This window comes from Diceros bicornis, chromosome 4 (assembly GCF_020826845.1).
Source record: "Diceros bicornis minor isolate mBicDic1 chromosome 4, mDicBic1.mat.cur, whole genome shotgun sequence".
Taxonomy (NCBI): domain Eukaryota; kingdom Metazoa; phylum Chordata; class Mammalia; order Perissodactyla; family Rhinocerotidae; genus Diceros; species Diceros bicornis.
This window is the reverse complement of record NC_080743.1, coordinates 54,726,999-54,743,398: the sequence shown is the minus strand read 5'-3', so window position 1 is coordinate 54,743,398 and position 16,400 is coordinate 54,726,999. Positions and strand designations below refer to the sequence as shown.

Below are 16,400 nucleotides of genomic sequence, written 5' to 3'. Positions count from 1 at the left end.
GTGATTTTGACTAATAAAAAGGACTTTATAATTGTGGGGGAACTTGGCTTTTAAGGGAGGGGATAACATGCTAATTTGCCCTCTCACATCTCTTGTCCAACCTCCTTCCTAACCTGGTAACCTCTGATCCCCTCCAAGCATAGCTTTGGAGCAAGGGCAGAAATCTGGGCTGGTGGTCTAACATGTCAGAAACTTTCGGTTAAGTGTTGTCCAGAAGTGGATCTCCCCTTCTAGAATTGGGGTACCAGTGGTTATTCGCCCGTACTTCTTTTTCCCTATCCTTTGCCCACTTCTGCCACCTAAGGGTTAAGGAACTCTCCTACTCAAGAGCCCCAAAGAGAAGGCCAGAGGTGGGGTCAGAAACTTTAATTTCCAAATATATTGAGCAAAAAAATATAACCCCAACAACAGCAGCCCTTTTTCCTAAAAGGAGATCCTGCACTATATCTAAGGAAAGGGACATAAAGGTAAGGGAGTGGGGGACTTTGGGGCACATCCCCAGCTTCCCCTACAATTTAACTTGCTCTCTGCTTTGTCAATTTAGGGGTTGTCTGATGTCCTCCTATATGTTTTGAGAGGCTGAAGACTATGCTGTTCTTCCTTGAGTGAGAGCCTGTCCATGCCTCTCTGTAGGCGCTGTCCAGAGGAAGGGGGGGTATCTCCCTACTACTCCTATAGTATTTTCTGGCCAATCTGTGCACCCCATTTTAGAAGCTCCCTGATAGGCATGAGAGGAAGGCATCCATGATGTCCAAGAGGGAGTCTATGTCTCGGTGGCTCGTGCTGAGGTGAAGACCACACTTTTCCGGCTTCCCAGTCTCTTCTTCCTGGATGGGGAAATGGTTCATGGAAATGACTACTGTCCTAGATGAAACAGATTAGAGGTGGAATAGGAGAATGCTTTTCAGTGGAAAAGGAAGGACTGGAAGAATAGAAAGTAGGACCTCACCGAATCTTTCTAGCAATGAAATAAACAGCCAGCAGAAGGCAGAGACAGCCAACCAAGATTCCTACTCCTAGACTCAGCATTTCGCCTGGGAGAGATGAAGATGGAAGGTGTCAGGCTAGGACTAACAGAGATACCGAGCCTTTCCCTCACTCGCTGAGGAGTCCCCCACCCCAAACCTGGGTGGAGCTGTCTTACCTGTGGTATACAAGGATCCTACAGTAAGGGAAGAAAACTTGGGTCAGTGGGACTTCAGATCACCATCCCAGCTGGGAGCAGCACACTGTGCTTCTATGCCTGGGGAAATCACCTGGGTACTCGGGGTTGGGGGGTGGTTCCCAGTCCAAGCAAGTCCTGGAAACCCCTTCCCCTCTTAGCCGCCTTTTCCCTCCCAGGGGCTCTCTAGTTGCTGCCATTGAGTCCCCCAGTTTCCCATCTCCTTTTCCCAGCCCTGTACAGTCACCTTGGATGAAAGAGGCAAAGACCGTTCGCTGATTGAGAGGCTGGGGTGCTCGGTAGTTTTGTACCAGGAGCTCAAGGGGCTCCCCTTCTGTGGAGAACAGTGTCTCCTGAAGCTTTTCCAGCTGAGGAGTAAGAGAGTGGGATTGGGGGGGAAGTGTCACTCATGTGGGGGAGTGGAAAAGGGTCTCTGCTGCCACAACTCTCCACCACTTACCTGTTCCCTCGAAATCTGGGCCCTTCGATTGAAGACTGTCCAGAGCACACTCTGGTAGCAGGGGGGTGTGGTGAGTGAGCCATTGTAACGGAAGAACTGCCCCAGCTGTGGGGGAAGCAGCTCTCCCACGTTGAAGGGAGGCATGGAGGTCTTCTCATCTGGGAGAGAACAGACGAGGACTTGTCTTCCTCTCACTGCAACCTAGCTCACCTAGACAGGGCTCCCAGAAGTGAAACCCCCTGGCCCCTAACTCACTGCTTCATCCCAGGCCTCTCACGCCTTTTTGGGGAAATTTAATCCCTGAAATCTAATCTTATTTTGTCCTTAGATTTTTAGGGCTCACCTTTATGCCTGATTTCATGCAAGTGACTCAGAATGTGTTCATAAGCTGGATTCTTAGCCTCACCCACCTGGAAGGGGAGGAAAGGGAGAGAGTTTGGAATGAATCCATGTTTGAAGTAAGACATTCCTGTATAGAATAAATGATCAGAGTGGGTTGCTGACTTGCCTTGGGAGGGAGACCAGCAACAGATACGGACAGAATAGGGCTGAGGGATACAGAGGGAGTGGAGAGAGACCTGGGAGGGATTGGGGGCCACTGACCTCAATGAGGATGCCCAAGACAGCCAGGCCCTGAGGCCTCTGAGCAGCTTCACTCAAGCTATCATAGGAATCAGAATCATAATGTACGATGTGGAGCTGAGGGAGGGGAGAGGAAATTGAATCATTTAATGTTTCTCCACTACCCCCTCCCAAAGGCTTTGACTCCAGCCACTGCCACCACCTCCAGCATGAAATCTGTCCCATAAAGCTTGGCCTTATCCCCCAAGTAGGGACTTTTCCCAGTTTCCAGATCCTTCCTTTCCCCAGTACCGACCATGCCTGTCACTGTTGCCTAGTCCAAGCTTTGCTCCCTGATACCTCTGCAGCTGTGGCTTCGCTGTTGATCTGGTGCTCTGACCCCCCTGGGGCTCCTTTCTGACCCCAGTGCAGATGGAGCTGGGCAGCTACATATTTTTGAGGAAGTCCCTCCAGATACAGGGTAGGGGGCAGAGAGAGTTGCACTGAGAGGAAAAGAGAGCAAGCTAGGGTTGGTGGAGGAATGTGGGTACATTCCCACCCCTGAATTGCCACCACTTCTTGGGAGACTCAGCCAGCCTTTTCTCTCTCCCTCCCCTAATAGCACCCAGTTCTTCCCAGAGGTCACTGCTTTTCTAGCACATCTCCCTCTTTCTCAGTGAAGATCAAGTTGATGCTATAATACTAGTCCACCCATAGAGAGCTTGATCATAGACTTTCAATTCCCATTTTTGGCTACCGGAGCCTCATCCCCATTCTCACATCTTCATATTTATGGATGAAGTCTTCTGAGAATTCAGAAATTAGGAGAATGCTTCTTTCCCCTGGTGCCTAAGATTGGAACTGGAGCCTACACCTCCTTGGAGCCTGGGCTTTTTACCTGTGTGGCCATTATTGTGCAGGTCCAAAGGCTCGGTGCCAGGCTGGTCATATCCGTGGGGCTGCAGAGCAGGCAACTCAGGGTCAAAAGTCACACTGTCCGTCTGAATATTTATGGGGGACTGGGCATTGCTTCCACACTCAGGGTAAGAGGCTGGCCATTTGTCTTGACCATGTGGGCCTGGGGGTGGTTACCATGGACATTTGTTCTCCCCTTTAGCCCCAGCCACACTTGAGCAACACCCAACCAAGTGATACATCTATGTGGAGGTGGAAATGCTCTTCCCTCCACCCCAGGTGACAACCCCAGTTGTGCAGGGCTGGGTGGGGTAGGAGTCCCTGCTGGACTTGCTGCTGCAGTTCCCTTCACCTCACCAGAGGCAGTGATGATTCCCCAGCTCTCCTGATACGTGGGGATTAATGGCTTTACTTACCTGTAGTTTGAGGACAAGAAAGCTGAATGAGAAGAAGAGGGGTGGATAGAAAGCCTGCATACCCAGAGAGGTGGGATTAGAGTAGAGCAGGACAACTGGGAATAAAATGACCCAGGAGAGGGAGGGTCTCTGTGGGCCCCTAGCAAGTAGACTTGGGATTCAGATCTGTTGACATGTCGTCATTCACGTCTTGCTCTCACACTGGACCTTGCATTGACTCTGGAATTCGGTTATTAATCAAGAGTTCAAAGGAATTGAGTTGCACCTCCACTAGGGTCACAAACTATCCTGCCAGCCTCTTCCTCACCCCTGACCTCAAGCTCTGTCCCAATGCCAGATGCGGGTTGGGGGTAGGATCGATTAGGATAGAAAGTGAGCCAGGAGAAGAATTGGCAGCTAAGCTAAGGGTTCCTTTCCCCACGCAGTTTTCTTTCCACTCCAGCTCCCTCGCTTCCACACGGATTGACTGAGGACATACCTGACTTTTCTGCTGAATCAGGAAGTGTGGGATTTGATAGTTAGAACAGGGTCTAGGGGTCATATATGCAAAACCTAGGGCAAGGGGAGATGGGGAAGGGAGGAGCTAGGGTGAGAAGCTAAAGGAAACCCCCCCATCCACACGGCATAAGTCTTCCTGCCAGGTGAAGAGGTCCCCGTGTGAAAGGGGTGTCGGTAGGCTTTGGGTTCTGCTCTTACCCTCATAGGTCCAGTGTTGACCTGCAAGGCAGAGTACTTTGAGTTACAGCCAGCACAGCCTGGGGCAGGGCCCTCCTGCACTCTCCCCTCCCTTGGGCACTCTGGGCCGCTCCACCTCACTCTTTGCTCTTTCTCCTCCCTCCACTCCAGCACTTCCCAGAGGAAGGTCTGAAACTGGACACCTCGGTGGAAAGGTCGGGGGGCCTATTTAAAATCACCAGCCAGGCTGTGCTTGTGTTTGCTGAGTAAAGGGGGAGGAGAAATGAAAAGAGATAAAGCCCAGAGACTAAAATTAACCTGGATCCAAATGTGCAGTCTGCCCAACCGTCACTTTTCTCCAGCTTGGGCCAATCCAATCTAACATTTAGAAGATTGGCGTGAGGTGAGGGTGTGGGCAGAGGATTTGGAGGGAAGGGACTAGAACAAGGGGAGGGGAAAGAAGTTTAGAGTAGGGAACCGTGCTATTGAAGGGAGAAGAGCCATTATTCCTTTGCTTTGAAGCGTTGCAGAATCTGGACACTGAGCTCTAAATTCACATTTAAGTTCCTTCTTCTTGTCCCAGTAGCTCTAAAGGAAACTTTCCCCATCACCAGGAGCCTCTGCTCCCTAGATGCCCAGTTGGCTAGGGAAGGCAGGAGTCAGGGCAGGGTCCACTCTACGTTGAGGGTGGTAGGTGGGCACAGGCAGTCGGGCTGGCAGGGACAGGATGAAAGTGAAGCATTGTGTGCGGAAAAGAGAGCTGCCAGGTGGGTCACATGCCAGGCTGTCGTGCAGAGGCCGGGGGTCTGCTGGTCCAGACCTCATCCAGGGCCAAACTGCTTCAAGGGAAGAGAGGCCTTCTTGCAGGTTTTCTCTGCATTATCCAAATTGCTAGGAACTTCAAGAAAAATCCTAAATTCCTTCCTCCATCTTTCTTATTCCCTTAAATTCCTCAGACTTCTAAGATATCCTTGATCTCATCCTTGGGCTCTTCTGCTGGCCCATCCCTTGGTTCAGACAACTCTGAAAAGCAGCCCAGGGGAGGGCTGGTGGCAGCCTCTCGCTCACCAGCTCGGTGGGACACCCCAACAACTTGAATTCCCTGGTTCTGTGCAGGCTGACAGCCTTGCCTTTCCCACCCACCACATCCTCAACACACTAATTCTACATCTCTTCCTCCTCTTTCCCTATTTTTTTCTTTTTCCTCCGATGCAATTTGCAACTCTCCATTTGGTTCCACTCCTCACAACATCATCCTCTCTGCATTCCCCTTTGCTCTCTAGATGCCCCATCCCCCAAAGCACCCTGTTCTTCCAACAAATCTTAATTACACACCTACCATGTGCTAGATACTGTGCTAGGCACAGGAAACACAAAAATGGGGGGTAGGTTTCCTGGGGACACTCCTGGAGCACCTTGGTCTGTTCTCCCAAAAGTCCCTCATCTCCTGGGGGGTCCTGAAAGTACTTTGTAAACTGTAAAGGGCCCAACACTGTTGACTATTATTGCTACTGCTTTCAGGAAAAAACTGGGAAATTCTTCGCCCTGTAGAATCAAGAGGGGACCTCAGCCATGAGCTTCATAGTGGCTGATTAGGATCTGAGTTAGGCAGGAGGTGTAGGGTGTACCTCCCACCCCCCATCAGTTCTCTATCCTTTCACTCCAGGCCTCTTTGTCTCCATAATTGGGAGAGTTTGTAAATAAAGAAGGCCAGGAGGGCTGCCTGGGACTAGGGCAGTGGGGGAAAGGGCTCTAGAGAGAATCTATAGCCTGCAAAGAGATTCCCGCAGTGTGTGTACACATTCTGCCCCTGGCTAGTTCTCCCCACTCCCCGCTAACAGCAAGGCTGGAAAGGCAAAGGGAAAAGAAGGAAAGTGGTCTCCTGCCCACTCCTCTATTTCTCCACATCCCAGAGCCTATTATTCTAGCCCCGAGGCTTCCTTTTACACTCCTCCTCCCCCCATTAAGCATGCATGGCGACTTGTGGACATCAACACAGACTGACACACAGACATCCAGATGTACTTACCCCCATCTGCAGCCGGGATCCAAAGCACCTCTAGCAGGAGGGTGAAGAACAACATGGTATCCTCCGAAGGAGCACAAGGTACTGGGAATTTGGGGACTAGAGGACTAGGGCAGGCAGAGAGAGAGAGAGAGAGAGAGAGAAGGAGGGAGGGAGGGAGGGAGAAGAGTTTCCTGGAGTTGAGTGTATTTATCTTTTTCTCTTGCTGTTTTTATGTCTCTGCGGGCTTCCAGAGGATTTGATTTTCCTAGGGTACCGTGAGTTTCTGGGTCCCCAGACAAAACTCTTGCTGCCGCTCTCTCCGTCCTCTCTTTTTTATTTCCCTCTGCAGTCTTCACTCCATTTGCTGGGCAGCGACTTCACAATTGCCTCCTGCTTTTAAGGTGGCTCTGGAAGGGTGTACGTGGGGAGGGGAGGCTGCCTGGGTTGCTGGCGAACAGCTCCTTAAATAGCCGATTAGGCATGCAGGATGGCCCTGCTCAGAGCCAAGCGCGGCGGGTTTCACAGGAGCCCTGGACCTGGCTCAGGAGCCCAGCTAGGGTGAGCTCTTCCTTCCTCTGCTATTCACACAGACACTGTTCAGATGGGTGTCCCCTGGGGCGGGCAGGGGCAGGGAAGGAGGGCTTTGGGGTTCAATCCAGTGCCCTCAGGGGGGCACTGGGTTCTCATTCCCCGTCTGGCTTCTTCTCTGAGGAGCAACTCCTTGGGTGGTATGGGGCAGATGGTGGGAAGACCTGTTCCCAGTCCCCTGCAGAATTTGAGCTGCCCTGGAATAGGAAATAGATAACAAGAAGGAGTTGGGAGACTCAGGGTGCAGCTGGAGAGTAGGAAGTCAAAGACTAAAACCTGGGCCGTGGAAAATAAAGAAGAGAAGTGAGGCAAAGAGAACTTGTTTGGAACAATCTCTTTCTCCTGTGCCTGTCACCACCCGCTTCCCACGGTGAGGCCTGGGTCCACGTGCCTGTGTGGCCTGGGTGGGGGGAGGTGTGTTTGCTGTATAAAGCCCATTTGTATGCCCAGCGGGGGAGGGGCTGCAGCAGCACCATGGAGAGACAGCGGCTCTAACTGCCAGATCCAGCCACCTCCTTCCCCAGGGAGCCCAGATCTAGGGCGGCTTTTGTCACTGAAGAGGACATGGACCCCTGGCAGGGACGCCAGCGCGGAGGAGAGATGGGGAGACCTTAGAAACAATCACCACTACCATCAAAAAAAGGCGAACTCCAGAGAAGGGGGGGTGGGGAGCAGAGAGAGGCCATGTGATCCAGTTGGAAGAGGGTTCCAGGGTCTTCCCTTCTGCCCAACAAAGGGCCGAGGCGGGACTTGTGGGACTGAGTGAAACCTGCCACCCAGAGCCGGAGTGGAGCAGAGAGGCTGCTGCGTCTCAGGAATGTGGGCTGGTGCTTGTTCCTCCATGGGACTGGAAATCCCAATTGGAATGTACATCCTACATCCCTCATTAGAGAATGTGAAACCTGCAGATAATTTCAAGCCAGACATTGAAACCTCTTTCTCCTCCATACCCTTCACCAGCATCACCAGCCAGGAAGATGCACCTGCCAAGTAGCAATAAATAGCCCAAACAAAGAGAGCAGAAGCTAAACTGGGGAGCAAGATGAAAGCCAAATGAACAGAATAATGCATGTGCTGGATCATCAGCGCCTGCGGAGGTGGGAGCCGCCATGCCTTTCTGTCCCCTGTGATTGATCTGCAAAGCAAAGCTATTTTGCAGATGTCGTTTCCTTTTTAATTCTCTCATCACCCTCCAATTATTTTTCCCTTACAGGAAAGTTTATGTTTTGAGGTTCCCCAAAGCCCCACCCATCCCATCTAAGAAGAATAAAAGGCTTAAAGTGTAAATTAGACTTCCTGGGAATCAGGATAGTCAACAGAGAGAAAGAGAAAAAAGAAAGAAAGCAGAGATATCTTTTGTGTGATAGGAAAGAAGAGGCCCCGGGCAGAATGACCTCTGCCAGGACAGAGTTTCCTTGGAGCCTCTGGGACTGCGATTCAGCCTTCCAGGGCAGGTAGTGTGTCTTGCTAGGCGCCACCTCCTGGTTGTCTATGAATTTTTTGATTTTCAAAATTTTAGCTTAAAATGTTTTGTGTGTCATTCCTTCTGGGAAGTGTTTCACTGCTGATGGGCTTTGTGATTTTGCCTACACAATTGAACACTGTTTCACAAAGATGTCTTAGCCCCAAATCAGCACCTTCCCACTTCTGAGTGAGCAGTCCCTCCAAGCCCTTGGGCTTCCCAAATGGACAAAGGCCCTGGTTTCTAGGAGAAAGGGAGAAAGGAGGTGAACACCGCCCTTTTGATCTTTGGCTCTATTGTGGATATTTCTGTTGTCGCCAGGCTGATTTGGAATAGGTTGTCAAGAGGACCCTTATATGTTAAAAAAAAAAAAAAAAAGTCACTCCCTCCCCCCAACACAGACACACACACTCCCTCCACTTTGGTTGCTACTCAAACTGGCACTTTGGTTTCAATTCCTACATCTCCCCCTCCAGTCCATTCCTCACCTCGGGGTTGGCTAAAACCCTGCTAAAACCAAGGCATTCTGCTGCCTTCTGGCGCCATCTCCTGTCCTTTCAAGTGCAGTGAAACAAGAACAGGTTAGAGAATCAAAAGTGTCCAAGTGTGTTGACTTTTTCGTTTGTTTTTTCTTAGAAGGTTTTTTTTTTTTGTGAAGAAGACTAGCCCTGAGCTAACATCCCTTGCCAATCCTCCTCTTTTTGCTGAGGAAGATTGGCCCTGGGCTAACATCCATGCCCATTTTCCTCTACTTTATATGGGATGCCGCCACAGCACGGCTTGATAAGTAGGTCCACGCCTGGGATCCAAACCTGTGAACCCCAGATTGGTGAAGCGGAGCGCATGGACTTAACGGCTACAACACCGGGCTGGCTCCTAAAAGGTCCTTTTTAAAAAGGATATTTAAACTCACTAAATATCCTAAATAGTCTAAAAAACCTTACAGGAATCTGCTAAGTGTTCTGAGTTTTTGTGTGGGCTGTGGGTGAGTTCAATGAGGGAGGGAGGCAGATCAAAATGAAAGAAGAATGGTCAGCACAGGAACTTACTCACGAAGTACAGGTGGTAACTAATTGCTGAGAAGAAACAATCAATGAGGACACAGAATTAGATGGAATTTGATTGCCTAAAAAGCAAGCAACTTTGTGTCATGAAATAATGTAGGCCTAGAGATATTCTAACTTGATAGGTCATCACACAAAAGCCTTCAAAAATTCAAGTCAAAGTAATTTGGGGGTGGGGGTAGTCAGAACTCTTTGGATCATTTCTCAGTTCCCATTGCACGACAGATGCAGTATGAGAATCTTGTAGACAGAGGACAGGTAAAAGTTTGTGGTCTGAAATGTTGCAACTTTAATTAAAAAGGAGTAATTTTGTGTCATGCATTGATTTCATGCCCAGAACACTGCCTGGTACATAAATATTTGCTGATCGAATGAATGAATCTAGTCATTGGAACATTTATTTACTTTCTTTCTGCCTTTGGTATTTCACAGAATTTTAGACCAGGAGGGTCCTCAGGCATCATTCCTGTTATACCTGTTATTCCTGATATACCCTGTAAAAACTGAGTTTTGAGGGATTTAGGGATTCTCCGGTGCTTAGTCATATAGCTGCTAAGCTAAACCAGAACAAGGACACAGACGCCATTGGACATTCTTCTACACCACTGGTTCTCAAACGTCAGTGTGCAACAGAATCACCTAGAAATCTCGATAAAATACAGATCTCTGGGCCTCCCCCCAACAGTTTCTGATTCTATAGGTCTGGGGTATGTCCAAAGATTTGCAGTTCTTACGGGCCCCCCGGGTGATTGGTGGTCTAGTGGTTAAGATTTGTTGCCTTCACTGCTGAGGCCCAGGTTCATTTCCTAGTGGGGGAACCACGTCATCTATCTGTCAGTTGTCATACTGTGGTGGCTATGTGTGGCTGTGATGCTGAAAGCTGTGCCTCTGGGATTTCAAATACCAGCAGGATCACCCATGGTGAACAGGTTTCAGCAGAGCTTCCAGACCAAGACAGACTAGGAAGAAGGACGTGGCCATCCACGTCCGAAAAAAATTGGCCATGAAAACCCTATGAATAGCAGCAGAGCATTGTCTAAGGTAGCGCCAGAAAATGAGAGGATGGTGCAAAAAGGCCGAGCAGGTTCCATTCTGCTGTACACAGGGTGGCTAGGAGTCAGAATAGACTCAACAGCACTGACAACAACAACAACCCCAGGTGATACTGATGCCACTGGTCTGAGGGACTACACTTGAGAATCAATGCCCTACACCAACTGGAGAAGCAGAGGTAGTAAGGAGTTTGCCATTCTTTGTAGGGATTCCAGCCATCTAGAATTGTTCTTTGCAGTCACCTCTGTAGAGGTTAGCAACAATTCCTTCACTAGTTTACAAATGTATATTGAGTACTTCTAGGTACTAGGCACCATGCCAGGCCATAGAAATAAAAAATTGAGACGACATAATCCCTGCCCTCAAGAACTTCACAATCTCTTAGGGGATGCAGATACCTTACCCAATTACTAGACTACAACATGAGACGTTCTAAATGGTGGTAGAGCAAAGTGTTATGGGAACCAAGGTAAGTGGGCAATTAGCAGTGAGATTTTCTTTACCTGCTATCAACAATCATTCCACAGGATGGGAGGATAACCAGGTCGTATAGTTATGTGTAAGAACATAAAAATTGCCACTCCAATGCAGGCAGACCCATGCTTCACTGTTTCTGAGAGTGACACCAAAGGATAGGTTATATTGAAGCAGGATTCTCCTTAATATATTTAATAAACTGCTTCCTCTGAAAGAAGTAAGGAAAAAGGATATCATGGTGCCCTGGAATTGTAATTATTTGTTCCATCTGCTCTGGTAGCACTTCATTCTGCCTGTCTTCTCTTTTTTCTTCTTACTCTCTACCATTCGTCTAACTCAAATGAAGGTTGTGTACCAAGCCAAGCAAAAAACATGAACACTTCTACCACTTCCCTTCAATGGTGAGAAGATTCCAGTTAAAGAGAATTTTTTCTGTTTCTGAAAGAACTGTTATGTCTGAATCGCCATAGGAATAGGAATCAGAGGATAATACAGCAAAATCTCGTGACAATGGGTAGCCTATTACTGGTTTAATCATCCCCCAAATAAGAAGTCTGTTCTCAGATGATTGTGACAAATGATTTGGACTTCTTTGAAACCTCATAGTGAAAGAGCTTGCTGTGCTTTCATTGACATTTTATTTGCTTCAAAATATCTATACATTTTTAAAAAAGACACGAGTGTCAAAGGGTAAAGTGAGTTGGCTGAGGTCACATAGAAATATTACTAGACAAAGAATCAGGCTTTGACCGACCTGTTGCTCAAAATATGTTGATACTTAAAAAACAAAAACCTTTAAAGAAAATAGAAGACATTTCTGGCTCTGGCTGCTGCTGCCTCAGTTAATTCCCCGTAGTAGGTGGGGCAGCATTGCTCTGAGGAGGAGATCCAAATACAAAACCAACAACTCTTTTTTTTTTTATTAACCTTCGGGTCATTTCTAAGGCAACATCTGCAGAAGTGCAATGCAGTTGTTTGTTAATGAGCTCCTAGAGCCTGCATTCTCCCCATTTTTCTACCATCCAATAAGCTTATTATTTCATGTTTTACATATTTTATTTAATTAGCACTATCACAGGACGGTTACAAATCCATGCACTTTGGGAAGAATTGACTTTTTTGCTCCTTTTTAAAAAAATAAAAAGGAAATAGTTACTTGGAGTTGGCTTCAGAATGTGAGAGAACCTCAGATCTTAGCAATGGTTCATCACTTTTCCTCTTAATTATACAAGTAATACCTGATTAGTTTAGGGAAAATAGAAGATTCAAAAAACCAAAAAAGAAATAAAAATAACATCATTCAAAATTCTCCCAATTAGAGATAACCACTGTTTTTTTTTTTTTCCACTGAGGAAGATTGGCCGTGGGCTAACATCCGTGCCCATCTTCCTCTACTTTATAAGTGGGACACCTGCCATAGCATGGCTTGATAAGTGGTGCATAAGTCCATGCCTGGGATCCGAACCTGTGAACCCCAGGCCCCCGAAGTGGAGCGCGCAAACTTAACCACTACACCACTGGGCCGGCCTCAACCACTCTTTTTTTTTTTTAAAGATTTTATTTATTTATTTTTTTCCCCCAAAGCCCCAGTAGATAGTCGTATGTCATAGCTGCACATCCTTCTAGTTGCTTCAACCACTCTTAACATTCTGATATCTTACAAACTTTTTTCTATGAAGCTGCATCTAAATGCATATATTTTGTGTGTATAAATACTGTATTTTTTACAAAAATTAGACCATACTATATACATGATTGGCCTATAACCTTTTTTTCCTTAACAATATTTCGTGAACATTCTCCTATGTCAATAAATATATATCCCTGTCATTGATTTAAACCCCACAGTATTGTATAGAAGTAACCTAATGTATTTAACCAATTCTCTGCCTTTGGACTGTTAGGTTTTTAAAAAATTTTTACCTATTACAAACAATACTTCAATTAGAATATTCTAGTTCATATATATTTACACACTTGTCCAATTGTTTCCTAGAAGTAGAAGTATATTTTTTTTAACTTTTTAGTATGAAAAATTTCAAACTCATTCTTCTTTTTTAAAGTCAGATTTAAGGAGGTATAATTTACATAGAGTAAAATTCAGCCTTTTTAATGTACTGTGCTGAGTTTTGACAAATGCATACAGTGGTGTAATCTCCATCATAATCAAGATACAGAACGATTCATTACCCCCTCCCCGCCATAATTCTCTCATGCCCCTTTGTAGTCAGCTTCTCTTCCCACACTCATCCTTTCGTAACTACTGATGTTTTCTGACCCTATAATTTTGCCTTTCCCAGAATGTCTGATGTATTAAATTATACAGTATGTAGCCTTTTGAGTTTGGCTTCTTTCACTTAGTATTCATTTATGTTGTTGCATATCAGGAATTTGCTTCATTTTATTGCTGAGTTTTTCCATTATGTAGATGTACCACCGTTTGTTTATCCATTTACCAGTTGAAGAACATGTGGGTTGTTTCTGGTTTTTGGCAACCATGAATAAAACCACTATAAACATTCTAGTACAGGGTTTTAAGTGGACATGTGTTTTTATTGTTCTTGAGTAAATACCTAGTGCTGGGTTGTATGGTAAGCGTATGTTTAACTTTGTAAAAAACTGCCCAACCATTTTTCATAGTGGTTGTACTGTTTTTCATTCCCACCAGCAATGTAAGAGAGCTCTACTTGCTCCAGCACTTGATATTGTCAGTTACAAAAAATGGGTAGCCATTCTAATAGATGTGTGGTGATAGTTCATTTTGGCTTTAATTTGGGGTATGCACTATTTTAGGGTTTTGCTATATTTATTGCCATATTGCTATGGCATATTTATATAATGTATAAAGATTATATTCCTCCAATGGTATATACACAAGTTGTCACTCTTTTCTTCTTTCTTTGGAGAAATAAACAAAGGACCCTACAATTGGTGTTCCACAATTAGGCAAAAATTCAGTATTTTTCTCTCCCTTGTGACATTTTAGTTATTACACAAATAAAATGCACTTGTATCATGGTTAAATTTCTATACAATGAATCCCATATTCTCATGGATTTTCAGTTTAAAGAGAGATATGTTCATTTGGAGGAAATTTTGGCTTAAAGTTGAGTAAAGTCTACATTAATGAGTATAGCAAGCTCTTCAAGGACACATATTGAAAGTAAACCCATCATTTTATAAGAAATCATAATACTAAAATAATTTATACTAATGCAAAATACTACTTGTCAAAATAGCTCAAATAACCACTCAGGAGAAAACCTTAATTAAGTGGACCACATTGTAGGGGCCGGCCTGGTGGCGTAGTGGTTAAGTGTGTGCGCTCTGCTGCTGACGGCCGGGGTTTGGATCCTGGGCGCACACCGATGCACCACTTGGTCAGGCCATGCTGTGGCAGCGTCCCATATAAAGTGGAGGAAGATGGGCACAGGTGTTAGCCTGAGGCCAGTCCTCCTCGGCAAAAAGAGGAGGATTGGCATGGATGTTAGCTCAGGGCTGATCTTCCTCACCAAAAAAAAAAAAAAAAAAAAAGGAACACATTGCACCAGTCACCCAGCTTCTATAAATTTTGACATATTTCAGTAGGATTGCATTCAACACTTTAATTACTAAGACTTTGCTTTTGGCATTCTGTGGAAGCCATTGGTTTGATTGAGCTGAAGTTAAGTAGAAACACAAACACAGCCTTGGTAAAAATCTAAACTGTATTAATAAATAAAGAAACAGGGGAACATACTTATTGAAACACATGGCAGAAGAGTATACGAAAATCCTGTTGACAGGTATTGTAAGTTGAGTAAGTTCTCTATCTTGTAACTGTGTAAATTTGGATTTGTCACGCTAAACTGCCATACAAGAAAATATACGTAGGGGCTGGCCCCATGGCATAGCGGTTAAGTGTGCGCACTCCACTGCTGGCGGCCCGGGTTTGGATCCCGGGCGCACACGGAAGCACCGCTTGTCAGGCCATGCTGTGGCGGTGTCCCGTATAAAGTGGAGGAAAATCGGCACAGATGTTAGCTCAGGGCCAGTCTTCCTCAGCAAAAAGAGGAGGATCAGCATGGATGTTAGCTGAGGGCTGATCTTCTTCTCAAAAAAAAAAAAAAAAGAAAATATATGTATATTCTTATCTTTTACCATAGAATAAGAAAATCAGACATTGGTTTAAAGATAGCTGACACACTCAATATGTTTTGTTGTATTTGTAAAAGGTATCAAAGTAGTACCAGTACATATTTTTTTTTTTTTTTTTTTTTTTGTGAGGAGGACCATCCAATGCCAGTCCCTGGCCCTGGGCTAACATCCGTGCCCATCTTCCTCTACTTTATATGGGACGCCACCACAGCATGGCTTTAACAAGCTGTGCGTGCCCAGGATCCGACCCGGCGAACCCCGGGCCACCGCAGCGGAGCGCGCGCAATTAACCGCTTGCACCACTGGCTGGCCCCAAGTACATAGTTTGAAAAGTCAAATGGATCAAGAAATGTCATAATTAAACACTCTATTCTCTCCACATCCAATTCCTACTTCCTAGAGACAATCACTGCAACTTTTTAATTGTTTTTTTCTAGGCTATAACTCCAAATTTCCAATCTATAGCTCCAAATTTCCAAAAACATGTTTACACTGCTATTTCTTGATTTTTCAGTTTTAGATATTATTATCTATGAACTTCCAACTATGAAAGATGAGAATTTACCTCTTCTACACGACACCCCGTCCCCAATATATGTTTCTACCCTGTCCTCCTGATATAGTTATTATATCACAATTTTAGTTAAATCAGCATTCAGCATTTAAATTGTCATCAATATTTACTCACAGATAAGCCAATGAATGTATTATGATATTCCCTTTCTTGTATAACTTTTAATTTCCCTTGTATTGGGGGGCCTTTTCCCCCCTTTTGCTTTAGTTTTCTAGTTGCTTCTTCATCTCTAAACTTGCTGTTGAAAATGTAACTCCTCCCTCATTATGTTCAAACATAACAGGTAATCCGTCACAACATTTTTAAAAGGCTATTCCTCTCGGAGCCCTCCATCCTTCAGTTCTAAGTTGGACTAGCTTCTCTTCTCTCTGGAAGCTTTTCAGTATCTTTCCTTTATCCTAGATGTTCTATAGGTTCATGATAATGTATCTTGGTGTAGGTCTTTTTTATTTCTTGGAAGGGCACTCAGTGAGCTCATTTGTCTAAAAGCTTATGTCCTTCAGCTCTGGGACATTTTCTCATATTATTTCTTTGATGATTTTGTGTTATATGTTCTCTTTCTCTGAAACTCCTGTTAATTGTATGTTGAATCTTCTAGACTGATCTAATATCCTTAGCTTTTTTCTTCTATTTTCCATCTCTTTGCTTTTTGTTCTACTTTCAGGGAGATTTCCTCAACTTTATCTGTCACCTCTTCTATTTAGTTATTAAGAGGTGCATTCTTGAATATGAATATGAATTATCTGCATTCATATTTTTAATTTTCATAAGCTTTTTCTTCTATGAATGTTTTTTATAGCATTATTTTCTTTTATATTCGTGAATACGTTATCTTTTATGATATTAAC

General features: G+C 45.3%; 1 protein-coding gene across 1 annotated transcript; it reads right to left on the bottom strand.

The window, feature by feature from the left end:
* Positions 1 to 86: 86 nt before the first annotated feature.
* On the bottom strand, positions 87 to 6,330 carry CA14 (carbonic anhydrase 14). The gene is made up of 11 exons (XM_058539030.1): positions 6,219 to 6,330; positions 4,211 to 4,231; positions 3,082 to 3,261; positions 2,544 to 2,686; positions 2,226 to 2,321; positions 1,966 to 2,032; positions 1,623 to 1,780; positions 1,410 to 1,530; positions 1,145 to 1,162; positions 950 to 1,034; positions 87 to 827 (listed from the first exon to the last, which is right to left on the bottom strand). Exons 1-11 carry the CDS (start codon positions 6,271 to 6,273, stop codon positions 764 to 766), a joined length of 1,008 nt encoding a protein of 335 aa, XP_058395013.1. The 5' UTR covers positions 6,274 to 6,330; the 3' UTR covers positions 87 to 763.
* Positions 6,331 to 16,400: the final 10,070 nt, after the last annotated feature.